The 18,248-nt window shown below is 28.0% G+C and overlaps 1 protein-coding gene across 1 annotated transcript; it reads left to right on the top strand.

Annotated features, from left to right (window-relative positions):
* Positions 1-453: 453 nt before the first annotated feature.
* J4E84_009934 (uncharacterized protein) lies at positions 454-1,676 on the top strand (the record flags this gene model as incomplete). The annotated part of the gene is made up of 2 exons (XM_049392493.1): positions 454-597; positions 714-1,676. 2 exons carry the CDS (start codon positions 454-456, stop codon positions 1,674-1,676), a joined length of 1,107 nt encoding a protein of 368 aa, XP_049239723.1.
* Positions 1,677-18,248: the final 16,572 nt, after the last annotated feature.

The following is an 18,248-nucleotide window of genomic DNA, read 5'->3' as shown; positions in this document are numbered from 1 at the left end:
TAGATACTAAGATTACCTACGCATGTGGCCGTATCGCTCAAAGTAGTCAGGCGTTCTTCGCACTCAGGACATGCCGGGGCTGTTTGGCCTGTCAGACTTTGACTTGCGAGTCTACGCTGATGGACGCCTGGGTGCTATGTCGAGTATGAGCACCACGAGAGTATGTTTTCTTGTGGGGAACGTATTATGCAGCCCCCAAGATACAGCCGCCAGGATCGAAGTCATGACCATGATGGTAGAATGCGCTGAGGTAGACGTGGTCTCGCATTGGTATAAAAGAGGTTGCAACATCCTACTCATGTTTCTCTACTACCAGCACATTTCTCCAGCTTGATAGCTCTCTCCGTTATCAGTCTTCTTCTTCCGCGCATCCTGAACGCAGTTTGCGCTTTTGACTTCCTCCCGAGCTTTCCAATACCTTACTCGTCAAACAAGTCCGTTCCGTTGCCCAACATGCGTTACATCGTGGCTATCTCTCTGCTACTCCAGGCTTCGATGGGCTTGGAGCAGGGCAACAACATGCCCGACATAGTAGCACCCGGAAGGGCAGACAGAATGTTCGTGAAGCGCGCTGGGACAGATTTCGGCAAACAGACCGTAAATTGTAAGGGTGGAGAGGGTGCTTGCAACAATGCTTGTTACTACATCAATTGCGTGGTTAGTGTTTGCCAGCTCACTCTCTTTGAACTCGAACTGATTTGTGTCTGCGGTAGGCCCCAGCCGCCGGTATCCAGAATCCAAGCAGAATCGTGTACGTCGGGCCCACCAAGGGCAACGAGTTGGAGAAAGCACACAACCGACAGGCATCTGGGTGCTCTGCTGGAGGCAAAAGCCCTTGTGGCGAGTTCCCCTTCAGCCAGAAGTTCAGCGACAAGACAGCAGGTCCGGGTGAATACGATTGTGATGAATGGCCACCTGCAATGTCTCAGCAGTTACCATTCGGCGATCCGAACCGACTGGCGCCAAACAGTCTACGCTGCATGGTAGCTGACGAGAATCAAGACATCGGTCGCAAGCTGGGTCGCATTGTAACAAGCAACGGTATGGTCCGCGACGACTTCTTCGACGTGGACTTTGACATCACTGGTGCTGATCAGAGCAAACTCGCATTTTGTCAGCCAAACCCAAACCCAAGAGGTGTCTGCGGTTCCGACGGCCTGCAATTCGAGCTCATGGAGAAGACGTTCGCTTCCGGCAAGCTCAGCAGTTACTACAACCGCAATGGCGACGATAACAAGTACATATTGACCGACACTGCCTACGCGGAACTGTACCAATGCGGCGTCGAATTCACTCGCGACGGCGATGCGACGATCAAGGACATCAAGCTTAGTGACTGGGAGAACAAAGAATCGACGCCAGCTCAGTGCAACTTGCCCAACAACAACGACTCGTGCGACCTACAGGGTCTCCCCAACGACCTACGAGTAAAACGTACCGGCAGCTTTGGTACCAAGCTGGAATTTGAGTACTCACCGGTCCAGAAGGGCGTCAACTACTTCGATTGGGACTCGGATATGAAGGGCAACGGTCGTGGTCCATGGACTGGGAACGATGATACGGACCCGACTGCGCAACCCTTGCGCTTCTGCAAGGTTGTTGATGGCAGTGCACCGAATACGCAGAGCTTCAACTGCTGGTTCCCTTGCTACAAGAATGCGGACGGTAAACCCTAGATATTTTGGCGGGACCGTGTGGCGAGGCGATGGACAGTTTTTGGGGGGGATTTGCATCGCAGTAGAGGCGTTTGGGAGGGGCGTTTGGTATCGCGTTCGGCGACAGCATATATGTGGACAATCGTTTTGCAATGTATAGACTATGTGAGGAAGCGCATCCAAGTTCGTGAGAGTGCCCACGTGAATGCTGACGCGCTAACGCGTGACGTCATTGGCGGCTTCCCCGCGGCGAAACGCACTGCCTCTTGACGCTCCCCGACACCCACACGAGAACATCGCGCCTCTACACTATACTGCCATACCTCACTCGATATTAACTATGCGCTCTGGCACGGAAGGGTTGCGCGCTGCGACGTCTGGCTGAGAAGCGCATCTACGAAACCATCGACCTCGGCACGATCTACAGCCTCTATCATCTAGCCTTCATCTACTGAACCGGTATGCGCGCGCGCGGGCGGTCGAAGAGCTTAGGCTTCGGTAATCCCACGACTTGAAGAATCTGGAGGAGAGTATGAATAGGCGCAAGACGCTCGACGAGCGCGTCGCACATATAGTCAACCTACGCGACGCAAGTAGAACAACGAGAGCCTGCACATTAACGGCGGCGACTAGGCGCAGAGCGAGAGGCCGGGCGCATAAGCTAAGAACAATATACAGACGTGCAGGAAGATACAGAGGAGTTAAGGGCAGCGTTTGAGCTTGCATGCACCGAACGTCCACTCGAAGCGCAGCCTATACAGGCAGAGAAGAGGCCTAGAGATGCCGTCTACAGAGCAGTAGGCCTAGCGTCACGGGAGCGTCGCATAGTCCACTCGCATAGCGTTACAACGCACTTCTCGAACCTCGACGGCTTCTACTACCTATTCTACTACCTAACTCTCTACTATATTTATAACTATCGCGTTTCTTAGAAGAAGAACGTTATAGAGTTTATAGCGCATAACCTAAAACACTTCTATTATTACTTATCTTCTATAAGTGTGTAATTTATCTAGTAGCTCTATACGCTACTTTAAAAAAGCTTATAAAGCTAAAGTATTTATAGTAGCTCTTAAGAGAGCTTTATTATAGCTACTTATAAGTTAGTTATTATATATACTCTACTTAAGATAATATCTTAGAGCTACTAAACCTAAGTAATTTTTAGTAAAGATAATAAGTACTAATAAGAAATAAAAAGTAGCTTTAAAGTAGTAGCTCTAAAGCTTTTAAACTTTACTACTAAAAAGCTTAAATTAAATCTAAGTAAACTATTTTATATAAAATAACTATATAAATTTAATACTTTACTTAGCTTATTAATAGCTACTTATATTATAAAGTTATAAAGTAGAGAAGTTTTAGACTACTATACTTACTACTAGTATAGCTTATATATATATATATTTTTTTTTTTAGAGTCTATTAGTTTTTACTAGTTAGAGTATATTTCTATCTTATATTACTTTAGTTATAATAGCTATAATTATAGCTTATATATAGCTAGAATTTAGTACTTATAAATAAATTTTAATACTTATAGCTAAATTTTAGACTTAAAGTAAATCTATCTAAGAGAATGTCTTAGAGCTACTAGACCTAAGTAATTTTTAGTAAGAGTAATAAGTACTAATAAGAAATAGAGAGTAGCTCTAAAGTAGTAGCTCTAAGGCTTTTAAACTTTACTATCTAAGAGCTTAGATAAAATCTAAGTAGGCTATTTTGTGTAGAATTACTATATAAATTTAACGCTGCACTTAGCTTATTAATAGCTACTTACGTTATAAAGTTATAGAGTAGAGAAGTTTAGAGCTAAATTTTAAAGTTCTTTATATAATTACTATACTTACTACTAGTATAGCCTATGTATAGCTAGAATTTAGCGCTTATAGCTAAATTTTAATATCTATAGCTAAATTTTAGGCTTAAATTAAAGCTAAAATTAGACGCCTATAGTTAGAATTAGTTACTAAATTAAGTACTTAAAATAGGCGCCTCTATAGCTAGAGATTAGTACTTCTATAGCTAAAAAAGAGCGCCTTTATAGCTAAATCTAACGTCTATAGCTAAATTTTAATACTTATAGCTAAATTTTAAACTTAAATTAAAGCTAAAATTAAATACTTATAGTTAGAATTAGTTACTAAATTAAGTACTTAAAATAGACGCCTTTATAGCTAGAGATTAGTGCCTTTATAGCTAAAAAAAAGCGCCTTTATAGCTAAATCTAATATCTATAGCTAAATTTTAATATCTATAGCTAAATTTTAGACTTAAATTAAAGCTAAAATTAAGCGCTTATAGTTAGAATTAGTTACTAAATTAAGTACTTAAAATAGGCGCTTCTAGTGTTAAATTTAGTATCTCTATAGCTATATATACTCTATTATACTTAGTGTTAGTAGCTAGCTAGTCTAGAATATTATTTCTCTAGCTCTAGAGCGCGCTAGCTCTACCTTCTCTTATTATATCTTACTACTTATTATCTTTACTTTTCTATCTATCTTCTTACTAAATTACACCTTAGGTACCTTATTTTATCTTACTATAGTATACTATTTTTATATCTACTTACTTACGCTTTTTCTTCTACTAGAATTATATTAACTAAATACGCTTACTTTAAAATTAACACGTCTCTACTATAGATATAAGCTCTACTACTACTTTAATCTACTTTTTTACTATCTTTATAACCTTATAAGAAGCTAAGACTAGGTAATTTTTTTAAGCCTAGTAGTAGTATAATAACTACTAGCTCTTCTAAAGACTAGAGTACTACTAGCTCTTCTAAATACTAGAGCACTACTAGCTTTTCTAAATAATAAAGTACTACTAGCTTTTATAAATACTAAAGCACTTTACTTTCTACTACGTTTTCTTATACTAGCACTATTACTACGTACTATAGTAATTTTATATAGATAGCTAAATAGCTATTTTATAAATTTAAAAAGAGCACTATTTATATTAGGTCTCTTATATAGCTTATTTACTACTATACTAAGAAGATTATAGCTATTTATAAAAAGAAGAAATATTTTAAAAAATTAGCTACGCACTATAAGTAAAAGGTAACTAAGGCTAAGAGTAAAGTTAAATTATACTATAATAAAGTGTAGAGCGTACGTAGAGAAAGTAAAAGGTATTAGAAGTAGATTAACTTCTTAGATAAGATAGTATATAGAGTCTATAATATTATTAATAAGGCTATTTATCTATACTCTACTAGCCTATCTAAGTTAGATAAGCTAATTAGTAATTAGCTTTCTTTATATTTTAGGCTTATAACGCTACCTTTTATATTAATATCTCTTCTTCTATTACTATAGAGTTATAGCTCTACTCTTTAATAAATAAAAAGCGCTATTAAATTAGTAAAGTATAGTCTATAGTGTAGATATTATAAAAGTAATTATATAGCTAAAAACTCTACTTCTTAGCTACTTTATAACTAGTACTTTTACTAGTCTTTAGGCTAATACTCTACTTATAATATCTATAATAGCTCTACCTATCTACTAGCTCTAAAGCTTAGCGCCTAAAATTTAAAATCTAAGTAACTACTTAAGCTATCTACTAGTATACTAAGTTTTTATCTATAAAGACTATAGCGCTATCTATAGTTAGACTAAGTATCTTAAGAAATTTTACTAAGTTAAGAAGAAAGAGTAGTAAGCGCTAGATAAACGCTATTAGATTAGTACTCTTCTACTTACTAACCTAAGAGATATTACTCTTTTACTACTAAATTAACTACTAATACTACTTCTAGGCGCTCTAATTCTAGTCTACTCTAATACTTATATAGGCTATATATTTATTACTAAGAACTATAATAAAATTTAGCGCTATTATAATAAAGCCTATAACTAGAGAATAAGTCTCTAAGACTAGAAGTCTTAGGCTTATATTTAAGTATAGATATTTTTCTATACTAGTAGCTTTTAGAAATACTTTAAAGTATAGTCTATTACTAAAAATAAAAGTAGCACTTTCTCTAGTAAAATTTTACTTATATTATAAGAAATTTAAAGTTTATAGATAAAGTATATAAAGTTACTTACTATAGCTAATACTATAGTTATAAAAACTAACTACACTAGCTAGTTTAAGAGAAATTACTAGCTAATTTATCTTACTAAGTATAATCTTCTCTATCTTTACTAGATAAGCTATATACCTAATAAAGATAATACACTACTTACTTAGGTAGCTACTATTATTAAATAAATAATTAAATAGATAGTTAGTAGGCTTTCTACTCTTAGACTTAAGAGTAGACACTAGTTATAAAGCTCTAACACTAAGTAAATTAATCTATATCTAATAGTACGCTTATAAAACCTAGAAAGCTAGAAGTAGTATACTAAGTATATAAAATACTTTATCTACTATCTACTACGTATCTATAACGTCTAAAAGATAAACACTAATAGTAGTAGAAGTAATTTATTTTAAACTTAGCTTAGTATAGAGAGTAAACTAGATTTAAATACTAATAGTTAGACTAGCCTCTTACTACACTATAGAGATAAAATACGTAATATAAAGTAGCTATTTCTCTAAACTAGCTACTAAAAGTAACTTACTAGAGACTTTATTAGTACTATATACTTAGATAGCCTAGCTTCTTAAATTACCTATCTTCTACGCCTATTTTAAGAGTTTATATTTTATATTACTAGAGATAAGCTCTTTAGTAGTAGATTAATTTACTTTCTTACTATTATAGATATTAATAAGACTACTAACTACTTATAAAAGGCTTATAATTACTTCTATATACTAGTAGAAGTAGTATACTATATATATATATTAGCTATTAAAATTTTACTTTCTATAGCTAATTACTAGTAGTAGACTAAGTAAGATAGAAAGAATTTTATCTAGGTAAGAAAGTAGTACCTAGTTAATAGTACGTATAGCCTCTTTAGTAAAATACTAAGCTTTTTAGTATATTTAAAGTATATTATATTAAATACTACTAATACCTTTATCTTATAGTAGTCTAAAAATAAAGGCACTTTGTATATATATAGTTAGCTAATTTTATTAACTAGTTTTTAAGTAATAGTTACTAGTATACTATAAAAAAGAGAGAACGTTCTTTAGAAGAACTTACTTTAGACTACTATAGAAGTAGAGTAATTTTAAATACTACTTATAAAAATTTAAAATAATATTACTTTTAGCTAAAGAAGCTACTTCTTTCTTTTATACTCTAATAATAAATTAGTAAATAGTTTAGAAAAAACTATATCTAAGATACTAGCTAGTTCTTAAAGCTATAAACTACGTAGCTTCTAAAATTCTTTCTAGTAACTCTAAATAGTGCGCTACTATCTAAAAAAGGTAAACTAATTTCTTAAAATTCTTCTCTTTCTTACCTACGTTACTAGTAGGTAGTTTACTAGAGGTACTAAAATTACTTCTATCTACTATTATAATAGCTATATATAAGACTAAAATATATTTATTATAGATAGCTAAGTAGTATTTATTAGCTAGTATTATAAAAGTTAGGCCTTATAGAATAAGTCTAAAGTTATTCTATAGTTTTTACTCTAGTAAGTTAGTTAGTTATTTACTATCTACCTAGTATATATCTAGCTACTTACTAAGTATCTTAAAAGTAAAGTATAAAGTGCTTCTCTAATAGACTATATCTAGGTAACTACTACTAGCTCTTAAAAAACTAACTAGCTTAGTAATATTATTATCTATAAAACTAGAATCTAGTTAGGCTACTAGCTTACTACCTTATAGTACTACTACACTACTATTATAATTAGGCGTAAGATAGTTAGCTTAAAGTTTAGTAAAAGTATAAAGAAAGTACTTACTAAGAGTAAATAGAAAGAGCCTAAAATATAGTCTAAAAGTAGATTAGATCTTTAGGCTAGCTGCTTAGAGCTTATAGGCACTCTTTACTATAGTATTAAAATAGATATTATATTCTACTTTAGCTACTACTTACTTAAACTATTTTAAACTTTAAGTAGCTAGTAGTACTTATTTCTTTAACTTTTAAGCGCCTTACCTACTAAGCTTATACTAAAAGGCGTAATAAAGAGTAGTATATTAGATAAAGAAAGAAGTAATACTAAGGCTATCTAGTTAACTAGTCTATCTAATTACTAGCTTATAAGTAATAAAAAGCTTATAGTAATTAGTAATTCTAATTTTTAAGCTTTAGTTTATAAGATTATATAGAAAGAAAGCCTACTTATATTTAAATTACTAGAGTAGAAAATTATACTATAAGAAATTCTAGCTAGTAAGACGCTGCTTATTATAGTGCTTCTAATAGATAGTAGTAAGAGTCTTCTCTTTATAGCGCCTACCTATCTTTTAAACCTAAAAGTTACTATTATTATTATACTCTTTTATAAGCTAATTTAAGACCTAAAGCGCTAGTTAGTAGAGGCTTAAATTCTAATAATTAAATAGCTAGTAGAGCGTACTAGGTATACTCTAGCTACTATAATTATAGTTAGTATAGATACTATAGAAAAGTATAAGTTTCTTACCTTTATAAATATACTAAGCTAGAGTAGTATACTTAGATACATTATTATTAATAAATATTATTTAATATTTACTAGCTATAACTAGCGTCTAAAGTTAGCTTATTTTACTTACCTACCTGCTATTTTAGCGTAGATAGTATTACTTACTACTATCTAATCTTCTCTACTTAAGCTTAAACTAGAGTATACTATAAGTATAAGAACTCTATATATTATATACGCTCTTACTATATGTATAAATATTTAGTACTTAGTTTAGAAATATTAGCTAGAGAAACTATTATAAGAGGTAGAGAGTATTACTAAATACTAGTTATACTAGCTACTTCTAGATAAAAAAGTAATTATCTATTACTAGTATATAGATTAGTGTAAAAGAATAGAGAAGAAGTTAAACTACTCTTACTTTTATACTTAGCTAGAGTTAAACTACTACTTATAGACTTTAAAAACTTAGCTTACTAGTAGAGGTCTAATTATAGCTACTTTATCTCTAGAAACTAGTATTAACTACTCTAAGATTATAAAAGTACTCTACGCTAGCTCTTTATATAAAATAATTAACTTTATATAAGAATTAGAGCACGCTAGTTATTAGAGTAAGCTAGTTAATTTAGTTATATTAGTTAAATAGCTTCTACTATAAAGGCTCTAGATAGCTAAACTAACTAATAACTTATAGTGCTTATTAGATAAGAGCGCTATATAAAGTTTTATTAATACTAGCTAAGGCATCTACTAAAGAAGTATTCTAAGCTACTTTCTAGATAGCTAGCTAGTAATCTATACTAAAATTTTAGCTACTAACTATAACTTTTATAGTAAAAGTTAGTCTAAATTAGTAGCTTTAATTTAGAAGAAAGCTAAAGATAAAGCTAAAATTTATAAGATACTATAAGAGTTAGCTAGTAGTTATCTAATTTATTAGATAGTAAGTACTATAAACTAGTATAATTACTTATACACTAAATATAGCTAGTATAAGATATATTAGACTTTTAGGCTAGAGAGCTATAAGAGGTTTAGAGATTACTTTAAGAAGTATACTTAGTAGACTCTAGTAACCTATACTTACTATAAGTATAGACTTAGCTAATACTTCTACGTAACTAGTAAGAAGATTACTATAACGTATTAGTATCTAGGTATAATATTTCTAGTTCTACTTATAGTATTTTTATATAGTAAGTAAGTATTTAATAAATAGAGAATTATATCTAAAGATACTAATACTCTACTTACGTAGTTTACGTAAAAGTATAGATAATAAAAATAGAGCGCTATTATTAGTAACGTAATAGTAGTTTTAAACGCTATTCTTATCTAGCTAAATATACTATAGGCTCTTTACACTAGACTTTAAAAGTAAGACTATAGATAGTTAGTTATAATATCTATAGGCTAGATAGTAAAGAGAGAAGTACTTTAGTAATAGATTTAAAGCTAGGTAACACTTTTACTCTACTAATAATAAATTCTTATCTTTATCTATAACTTTACTTAATCTACTCTTTCTAAGTAGTATTATAAACTATATTAAATATTAGTATATACTTTTAAATAGTTATCTAACCTACTCTTTTTAAGTAGTATTATAAACTATATAAAATATTAGCACTTACTATAGAATATTTACTTAATCTACTCTTTCTAAGTAGTATTATAAACTATATAAAATATTAGTACTTACTATTAAATATTTACCTAATCTACTCTTTCTAAGTAGTATTATAAACTATATAAAATATTAGTACTTACTATTAAATATTTACCTAACCTACTCTTTCTAAGTAGTATTATAAAATTAATCTAAAGATTAGTATATACTATTAAATATTAATTTTAAGATATACCTAATTTTATATTTTATCTTTAGCTACCTACTAGCGTAAAGTAGAAGAGACGTTTAGAAAGTACCTAATAAGTTTTTTATATCTTAGTATAGAAACTAGATACTAGGTTTACTAAAAATCTATTAAAAAAATTATTTTTTACGCTAAAATCTACTTAAAGAGATACTATTTAATGTCTTAACTAGCTATTATAGCTATAGAGTATTACTAGCTAATCTAAAGAATTTTAAAATAAGCTTACTACTTTAGATAATCTCTACCTAAAGATAGAGGTAGCTATTATAGCCTCTAGAGATAAGCTTCTCTCTAGCGTTCTATAAAAAGCGTCTTTTAATTTTTTTTTAAATTCTATCTATAGTTTAGCTATATTAAAAGATACTTCTATAGAGCTATAGCTATTATTAATTTCTATTTTAATATAACTTTTCTACTTTAAAGCTATTAGAAGTAGCACTTCTAGTACTCTAAAAGAGTATTTTCTAATTATTTTTAAATTCTATATATAGTCTAGTAACACTAAAAAGTACTTCTATAAAGCTATAGCTATTATTAATTTCTATTTTAATATTACTTTTCTAACTTAAGATTTTTAGAAGTAACGCTTCTAGTACTCTAAAAAGAGCATTTTTAGTTATTAGGCTACTAAAGTAGGCTTTTAACTATTAGACCTAAAGATTACTAGACTTATAATATAAGCTAAGTATTATAGAAAATTACTAACTTTAAATATTATTATAATATTTTTAGATTTTATACTAAGTAAACTTAACACTTAATAATACTAACTAATAGTAAGGTATACTCTAAAAGGTTCTCTATTAATAGTAGATGTAAAAAAGAAAAGATTTTATAAAAGTAAAGTAAAAAGGTAAACTTTAATATTAGATACCTTTTACTTATACCTAACTATACCTTCTACTACTAGAAAGTACTCTAAAGTACTTTTCTATTTTCTAAACTATAAATAGTTTAGTTAAAGTATTTATATTTACTTCTATATTTTAGTTATAATTTAAAGTCTTATACTAAGTAAACTTAATACTTAATAATACTAGCTAATAGTAAAGTATACTCTAAAAGGCTTTCTATTAATAGTAGGTATAAAAAAGATAAGATTTTTATAAAAGCTAAATCTATTCTTAGATTCTAATACTAGCTCTAAAGCTAATAAAAATTATAATAAATATTTTACCTCTCTATACAAATACTAGCTTAGATAAGTACTAGTGTCTATATTTAGATAATTAAATTTTAACTTATTTAATTAAAAGTATTAAGATTTACTACTACTTACGCTTACGCGTATTATTTCTTTAGCTTTAGATCTATCTAAAAGTAGATTAGAGTAAAGAGTTCTATTACTACTTTATAAAAGTAGTAACTAATAATAATTAAAATAAATATTTTACCTCTCTATATAAACACTAGTTAGATAAGTTTCTAGTACTTATATTTAGATAATTAAATTTTAATATATTTAATTAAAAGTATTAAGATTTACTACTACTTACGCTTACGCGCGTTTTTTTTTAGCTTTAGACTTACTTAAGAGTAGATTAGAGTAAATTAAGCTAGCTACCTATAAGTTAATAACCTATAGAAAGTAAGCTAGAACTTACTTTTAGTTATAATACTAAGAGTTCTAGTAAAGAGTCTCTTAGAAAGAATCTAGTACCTAACCTAGAATTTAGAACTACTCTCTAATAGATTTAGTATTATAGAAGTAATAGAGAGACTAGCGTAAATATAACTAACTTCTATATTATAGTTAGATTTAACTCTAACTCTAAATATATAATTACTAGTTACTTCTTATATATAGTCTTTATAACTCTAAATCTCTTTTAGCTTTTCTAGTAGTATATTTAATAGGTTACTTTATATTAAAGTAGTAGATATTATAGATTAGCTCTAATTATAACTATAATTCTCTAGTTTAAATATATTAACCTTTTCTAGAGCATAGGTTAACTTTAAAACTTAACTTTTATTTATTTACTTATTACTACCTAGATCTATAGAACCTAATAGCTAGTAGAGTAGAAAGTTACTTAACTATTATAGCTAGAAAGCTATAATTCTATAAAATACTACTAAAAAGGTATCTCTCTTAAAAGAGAGATATATCTTTCTTTTCTAAAAATCTAAAGAAGTAGTATATAAGACTAACTATTTTAATAAGCTATTTATAGTTTTATAGTATAATTACTTATACTTAGATATATATAGCTTAATCTCTAAGATAAGTATATAACTACTAGTAGAATTAACTAGGTAATAATTATACGCTAGAGTACTAAAGCGCTAAAATAGTACTTCTAAAAGAGTAGACTATACTAAAGAAAAAGATTACTAAAATAACTCTAACTATCTACTATAAAAGTACCTAGAGCGTAATTATAGTAAGTAGCTTATTTATTTACTTCTACTAAGTTCTCTAAAGTATAGTCTACTATAAAGCCTAACTAGTGTTACTACTAGTAGTAAGTCTACTATATATACGCTTTAAGAGAAGAAAGCTTATACTACCTTATATATATAAAGTATAGATAGATAGTAGAATAGTCTCTAAAGAGCTAGTAAAATTATTAGTAGAGCTATTAATCTATAAACTCTAAAAATAGTACTTACTTATAGAAGTAAGTAGAACTTTAGATATTAAGTATAAGTATAGATATAGCGCTAGAGCGCTACTTTATAATATAGGCCTTAGCCTACCTCTATAAGCCTCTAATAGTTACTAAGTTCTAGATAATACGCTAGCTAGAGTTAATATCTCTAACTACTATCTAGGTAATAAGATATATAAATATAAAACTAATTTTAAGCTAGTATAAGTAAGCTTAAGAAAAGGTAATAAAAATAAATTCTAAGATACTTTAGTTAAGATTATATATATATTTAAGAGAATCTATCTACTATAATCTATACACTAGAAGTTATTAAGAATAGCTCTTTTATTTATTAATTTTTACACTATATTATTTAAAATCTAAATACTATCTATAAGATTTAATATCTAGATAATAGATATAATAGAAATATCTAGAGTTACTTCTAAATAAAACTATCTACTACTATAAAAGAGTTACTTTCTAAGTTATACTCTAGCTATCTTAAATAGAGAGCTAGTATTAAAAATAACTTTAGCTATCTTTTCTATAAACTATCTACTATAAAAGTATCTAAGGCGTAATTATAGTAGATAGCTTATTTATTTACCTCTACTAAGTTCTCTAAAGTATAGTCTACTATAAAGTCTAACTAGTATTACTACTAGTGTAAGCTAGCTATATATACGCCTTAAGAAAAGAAAGTCTATAGTATTAAGTATAAGTATAAGTATAGCGCTAGAGCGCTACTTTATAATATAGGTCTTAGCCTACTTCTATAAGCCTCTAATTATTACTAAGTTCTAGGTAATATATTAAAAAGAGTAAACTCTCTAACTACTACTTAGATATTAAGATATATAAATATAAAACTAAAAAGTAGCGCTTACTCTAAAACTACGCTATAAAGAATACTAAAAAGAGAGAATAAGTAGAAAGTATAGCTAAAGTAAAAGGTAATCTACTACACTAAAGTAACTAGTATAGCCTAATAGCTACTAATCTAATAAATAAGAATTATAATAAGTAAAAGCTTTAGTAAAAACGCTACTTTAATTTCTAGGCTAAAGTCTATTTACTTTTACTACTAACTAAGAAGACTATTTATATACTAAATATTAATTTAAGTTACTTTATAAAAATATTTAATCTATAGTAAAGTATAAAAGAGTTACTTTCTAAGTACTTCTAGCTAGTTTAGTGTCTAAAACGTTTATCTACTAGCTAAATATTAATTTAAGTTACTTTATAAAAATATTTAGATTATAGTAAAGTATAAAAAAGTTACTTCTAAAGCGCCTCTAGCTAGTTTAGTGTCTAGACCTAATTACCTACTAGTGTAAATATTAATTTAAGTTACTTTATAAAAATAGTTATACTATAGCTTAAAAGAGTTACTCTCTATAAACCTTACTAATCTAATACTAGTCTAGCTAGATAGATAGCTAGGTTCTAAGAACTCTAACTACTTTTCTTATATTTATACTTTATATATAGTAATAAATAGCTACTATATAAAAACTATATAATATCTTTAGTAGAAAAAGTAAGCTCTTCTACTAATAGAGTTATCTTTTCTCTCTAGCCTAAGCTAAGAATTAATAGTATATAAAAGTATATTCTAGCTAAAACTAAGTAATTAAAGCTAAGTAATTAAATAGTTTTTAGTATTATCTAGCACTAGCTCTTTAAACTTTTACTTCTCTTAGAAGTTATTAATAAGTAGCTAAAAGTAATATCTTCTAGCGCCTAAATAGCTCTTTTAATAGCTTTTTAGATTTAATCTAATTTAGTTTACTTAGAGAAGTAGACTACTTATATACTAGCTATAGCTACTATAACTATAAATATACTACTAAACTTAAAGATATCTACTCTTATATCTAAAATAGTTATTACTATATCTAAAATAGTTATTTCTATACTCTAAATTATTATCTCTATACTCTAAATAGTTAGTAGAATATACTAGTACGCCTACGTTTAGTTTCTAGTATTACCTAGTACTAGCTCTTTAAACTTTTACTTCTTTTAGAAGTTATTAATAAGTAGCTAAAAGTAATATCTTTTAGCGCCTAAATAGCTCTTATAATAGCTCTTTAGATTTAATCTAATTTAGTTTACTTAGAGAAGTAGACTACTTATATACTAGCTATAGCTACTATAACTATAAACTTACTACTAAATTTAAAGATATTATATTAGACTACTCTAGAGAGTAGAAGAATAAAAGAGTATAAACATCTCTAAGATAATCTAGTAATAGATAAGAAATATAAAAAGTAATCTTTAGGTATAGTAGTTAACTAAAGATACCTACTAACTACTATCTAAATTATCTTTACGTATCTTATCTCTAGAAGCTTTAAGCTATAAAATTTTAAGTATTTCTCTCTATACTTTTAGATAGAGTAGCTATCTAGAGGCTTTTATAAAGCTACTAGCTATACTTTTAGATAGAGTAACTATCTAAAGGTACTTATAAAGCTATAAGCTACTTAATTATTATTCTATTAGTAAAGTATATAAGTAGCGTAAGCTTTAGGTAGAGTAGATATTAAAATACCTAAAACTACTATCTAAGTTACTATTTTACGTTTCTATAGATAAAGGCTTTAAACTACTTTAGATAGAGAGGTAGCCTAAAGATACCTAACTTTATTAGATTTATAACTTTTACTATTAAATTCTATAAAATTTAGTCTATATATCTTTATATTCTAGTACTAGTCTTATAGCTTAAGCTAACTCTAGAAGCTTATTTAATACTATAAGCTAACTCTAGAAGCTTATTTAACACTATAAGCTAGCTCTAGAAGCGCGTTCTCTACTATAATTATATCTAGAAAGTATACTTTATAGCATAAGCTAACTTTAGAAAAATACTTAATAGCGTAAGCTAACTCTAAAAGAATACTTAATACTATAAGCTATATATAGAACTACGCTAGTAGTGTAAGCTAACTCTAGAAGTATACTTAACACTATAAACTAACTCTAGAAGTGCACTAATAGCGTAAGCTAACTCTAGAAGTGCGCTTATTAATATAAGTATTATAACTTCTAGACTTATTTTCTACTACTTTATAGATAGAAACTATACTATTAGATTACTTCTATATTTCTAGAATAAAACTTAACATTCTATATCTATAAATTTCTAGGTATTACTAGGTAAAGTTCTAATATTATATATATATAAATTCTTAGATATTACTAAGTTAATCTAACCTTTTACGTCTATAAGAACCTGCCTATTTATATACGTAAATTAATAGAATTTTAATAGTAAAGTATACTTAGAATTACCTATTCTCTTATATTACTACTATTTACACTAGTAAATTAGGCTAACTTATATTATCTATTAAGTTCTAGACTACCTTAAAGTTCTATTATATATCTTAACTAGAGGTAAGTAAATCTATAAAAGTCTAATTAATAAAGTTAGACTTCTTAATAGACTTTAGTAGAAGTTATATTAGTAGAGACTCTACTTTTATATAACTTATAAAGATTAGTTCTATAACCTTTACTATCTCTATAGTATTACTATTATAGATTATAACTATATTTATCTAGTTCTATAGACGCGTAATTAGTCTCTATTTAATAAATAAATTTAGTACTTTACCTCTTAGTAGTAAGGTAAAGATTTCTACTCTAAATCTCTCTTAGAGTATAAACTATTACTTTCTATATTCTAACTATCTATTCTATGTATAAAGTATAATACTACTAATCTTAGTAAATAGCTACTCTTACACTACTATTACTATACTCTACTTTTATATACTTTTTAGATTAATTCTATTACGTAAAAGATATTCTAGATATTTATATTTAGCGTAGAGTATTAATATATTCTAGTAATACTATATATTACTAAGTATATCTATAGTTTCTCTTTTTTATATAGTTATAACTAATCTCTAGATTTCTTTAACTTTACTTATAGTTAGTACGTTAGTTAATATTCTATCTACGTTAGCCTAGAATAACACTAGCTAGTTATTTTATGTATTAAGAACTATATCTATATTATTACTTAGTCTAGTAGTTATATCTTCTACTCTAGTAGTTATATCTTCTATAATATTATATCTAGTTAATTCTATAGTTATAAATAAATAGAAACCTTCTTAATATAACTACTTCTATATACCTAGAACTACCTTCTATTTTTATAAATAGTTAACTATAGTAACTACCTTTATATAGTTAATTATTTTAGCTATCTTACTAATATCTATATACTTAAATATTTTAGCTATATTCTAGTACTTAAGCTTATAATTAGAATACGCAATCTTATTTATTTTTATAGTAACTATATTCTAGAAATTTACTACTATTTCTACTAACGTATAATCTAGTTAATTCTTTAGACACTTATTTACTTATTTTATAGTTATTTTCTTATATATACGCTTAGAGAGACGCTTATAGTTTTTATTAGTTAGATTAGTAAAAGCGCGTTCTATATCTACTTAAGAATTATTATAAATCTACTAAATATACTTTAAGAGTTATTTCTTACTAACTTATTAATAGATCTAGTAGATTATATTATCTAGAGAGCGTATAAGAAAGGCCTAGATAGGCTCTACTATGTCTAGTAGAACGTAGAATACTACTATATAGAGTTCTAATATTATAAAAGCATTCTAGACTAGTAAACTAACGTTATTATCTTTACTAATAGAGACTAGAATAAGATTAAGCTTCTATAGCTATATAGCTATATTAGTTAGCGTACGTATATATAATAGAGATAGTATATACTATTAAGTATAAAATACTATCTAGTATCTATAGTATAGGTAATGCTAAGAACGCTAAGAACACTAGAGCTTAGATTTTAGAATACCTAGCCTCTAATAACCTAAGCACTACTTAATATATAAAATTAATTTAGCTAGTGTTTCTAACTATATATAGACTAAAGTAATAAAGCTACTAGTAGTAGTATAATTTTCTATAACTTAGATAAAGAGGCGCCTACTCTACGTATTCTTAGAGTATAATAGAATAGCTTTATTATACTACTTTATAGCTAGTTTCTCTCTCTATATAGATTAAAATACTTTATTCTCTTCTTAATAATAGCCTCTAATATATTTTACTATAATATTATTATCTAACTTCTCTACCTATTTACACTAGTATTATATTATACCTACTCTACTTAATATATTTATCTTAAATACTAACTATAGTATTTTTATCTACTTCTTTTATCTAAAAGTTATACTACTACGTAGTGTTAAGGCCTATTTTAATAAGTATTATAGTTATAATATTAAGGTAAAGTAACGTGCTAGTATATAAGTAGAAGCTCTTACTCTTAAAGTATTATACTTATTAAAAGCTAATTATAATAAGTTCTTTTTTATCTAGTCTAATAGATAGCTACTTCTATAAATTAAGTATCTTTCTATATATAAGAGTTATATATATAGTATATATAAGTATATTACTATCTAAAAGAGTACTAATAAAAATATAAAGAAGTACTTATAAAAGGCTTATAGTATTTATATAGCTAGTAAAACTTAGAGTACTTCTCTACTATAAGAGTATATATAAACTATA

Source organism: Alternaria hordeiaustralica (genome assembly GCF_023758085.1).
Source record: "Alternaria hordeiaustralica strain BMP 2776 chromosome Unknown scaffold_34, whole genome shotgun sequence".
Classification (NCBI taxonomy): Eukaryota; Fungi; Ascomycota; class Dothideomycetes; order Pleosporales; family Pleosporaceae; genus Alternaria; species Alternaria hordeiaustralica.
Note: the sequence above shows the minus strand (reverse complement) of the source record. Positions and strands in the feature narration are given on the sequence as shown.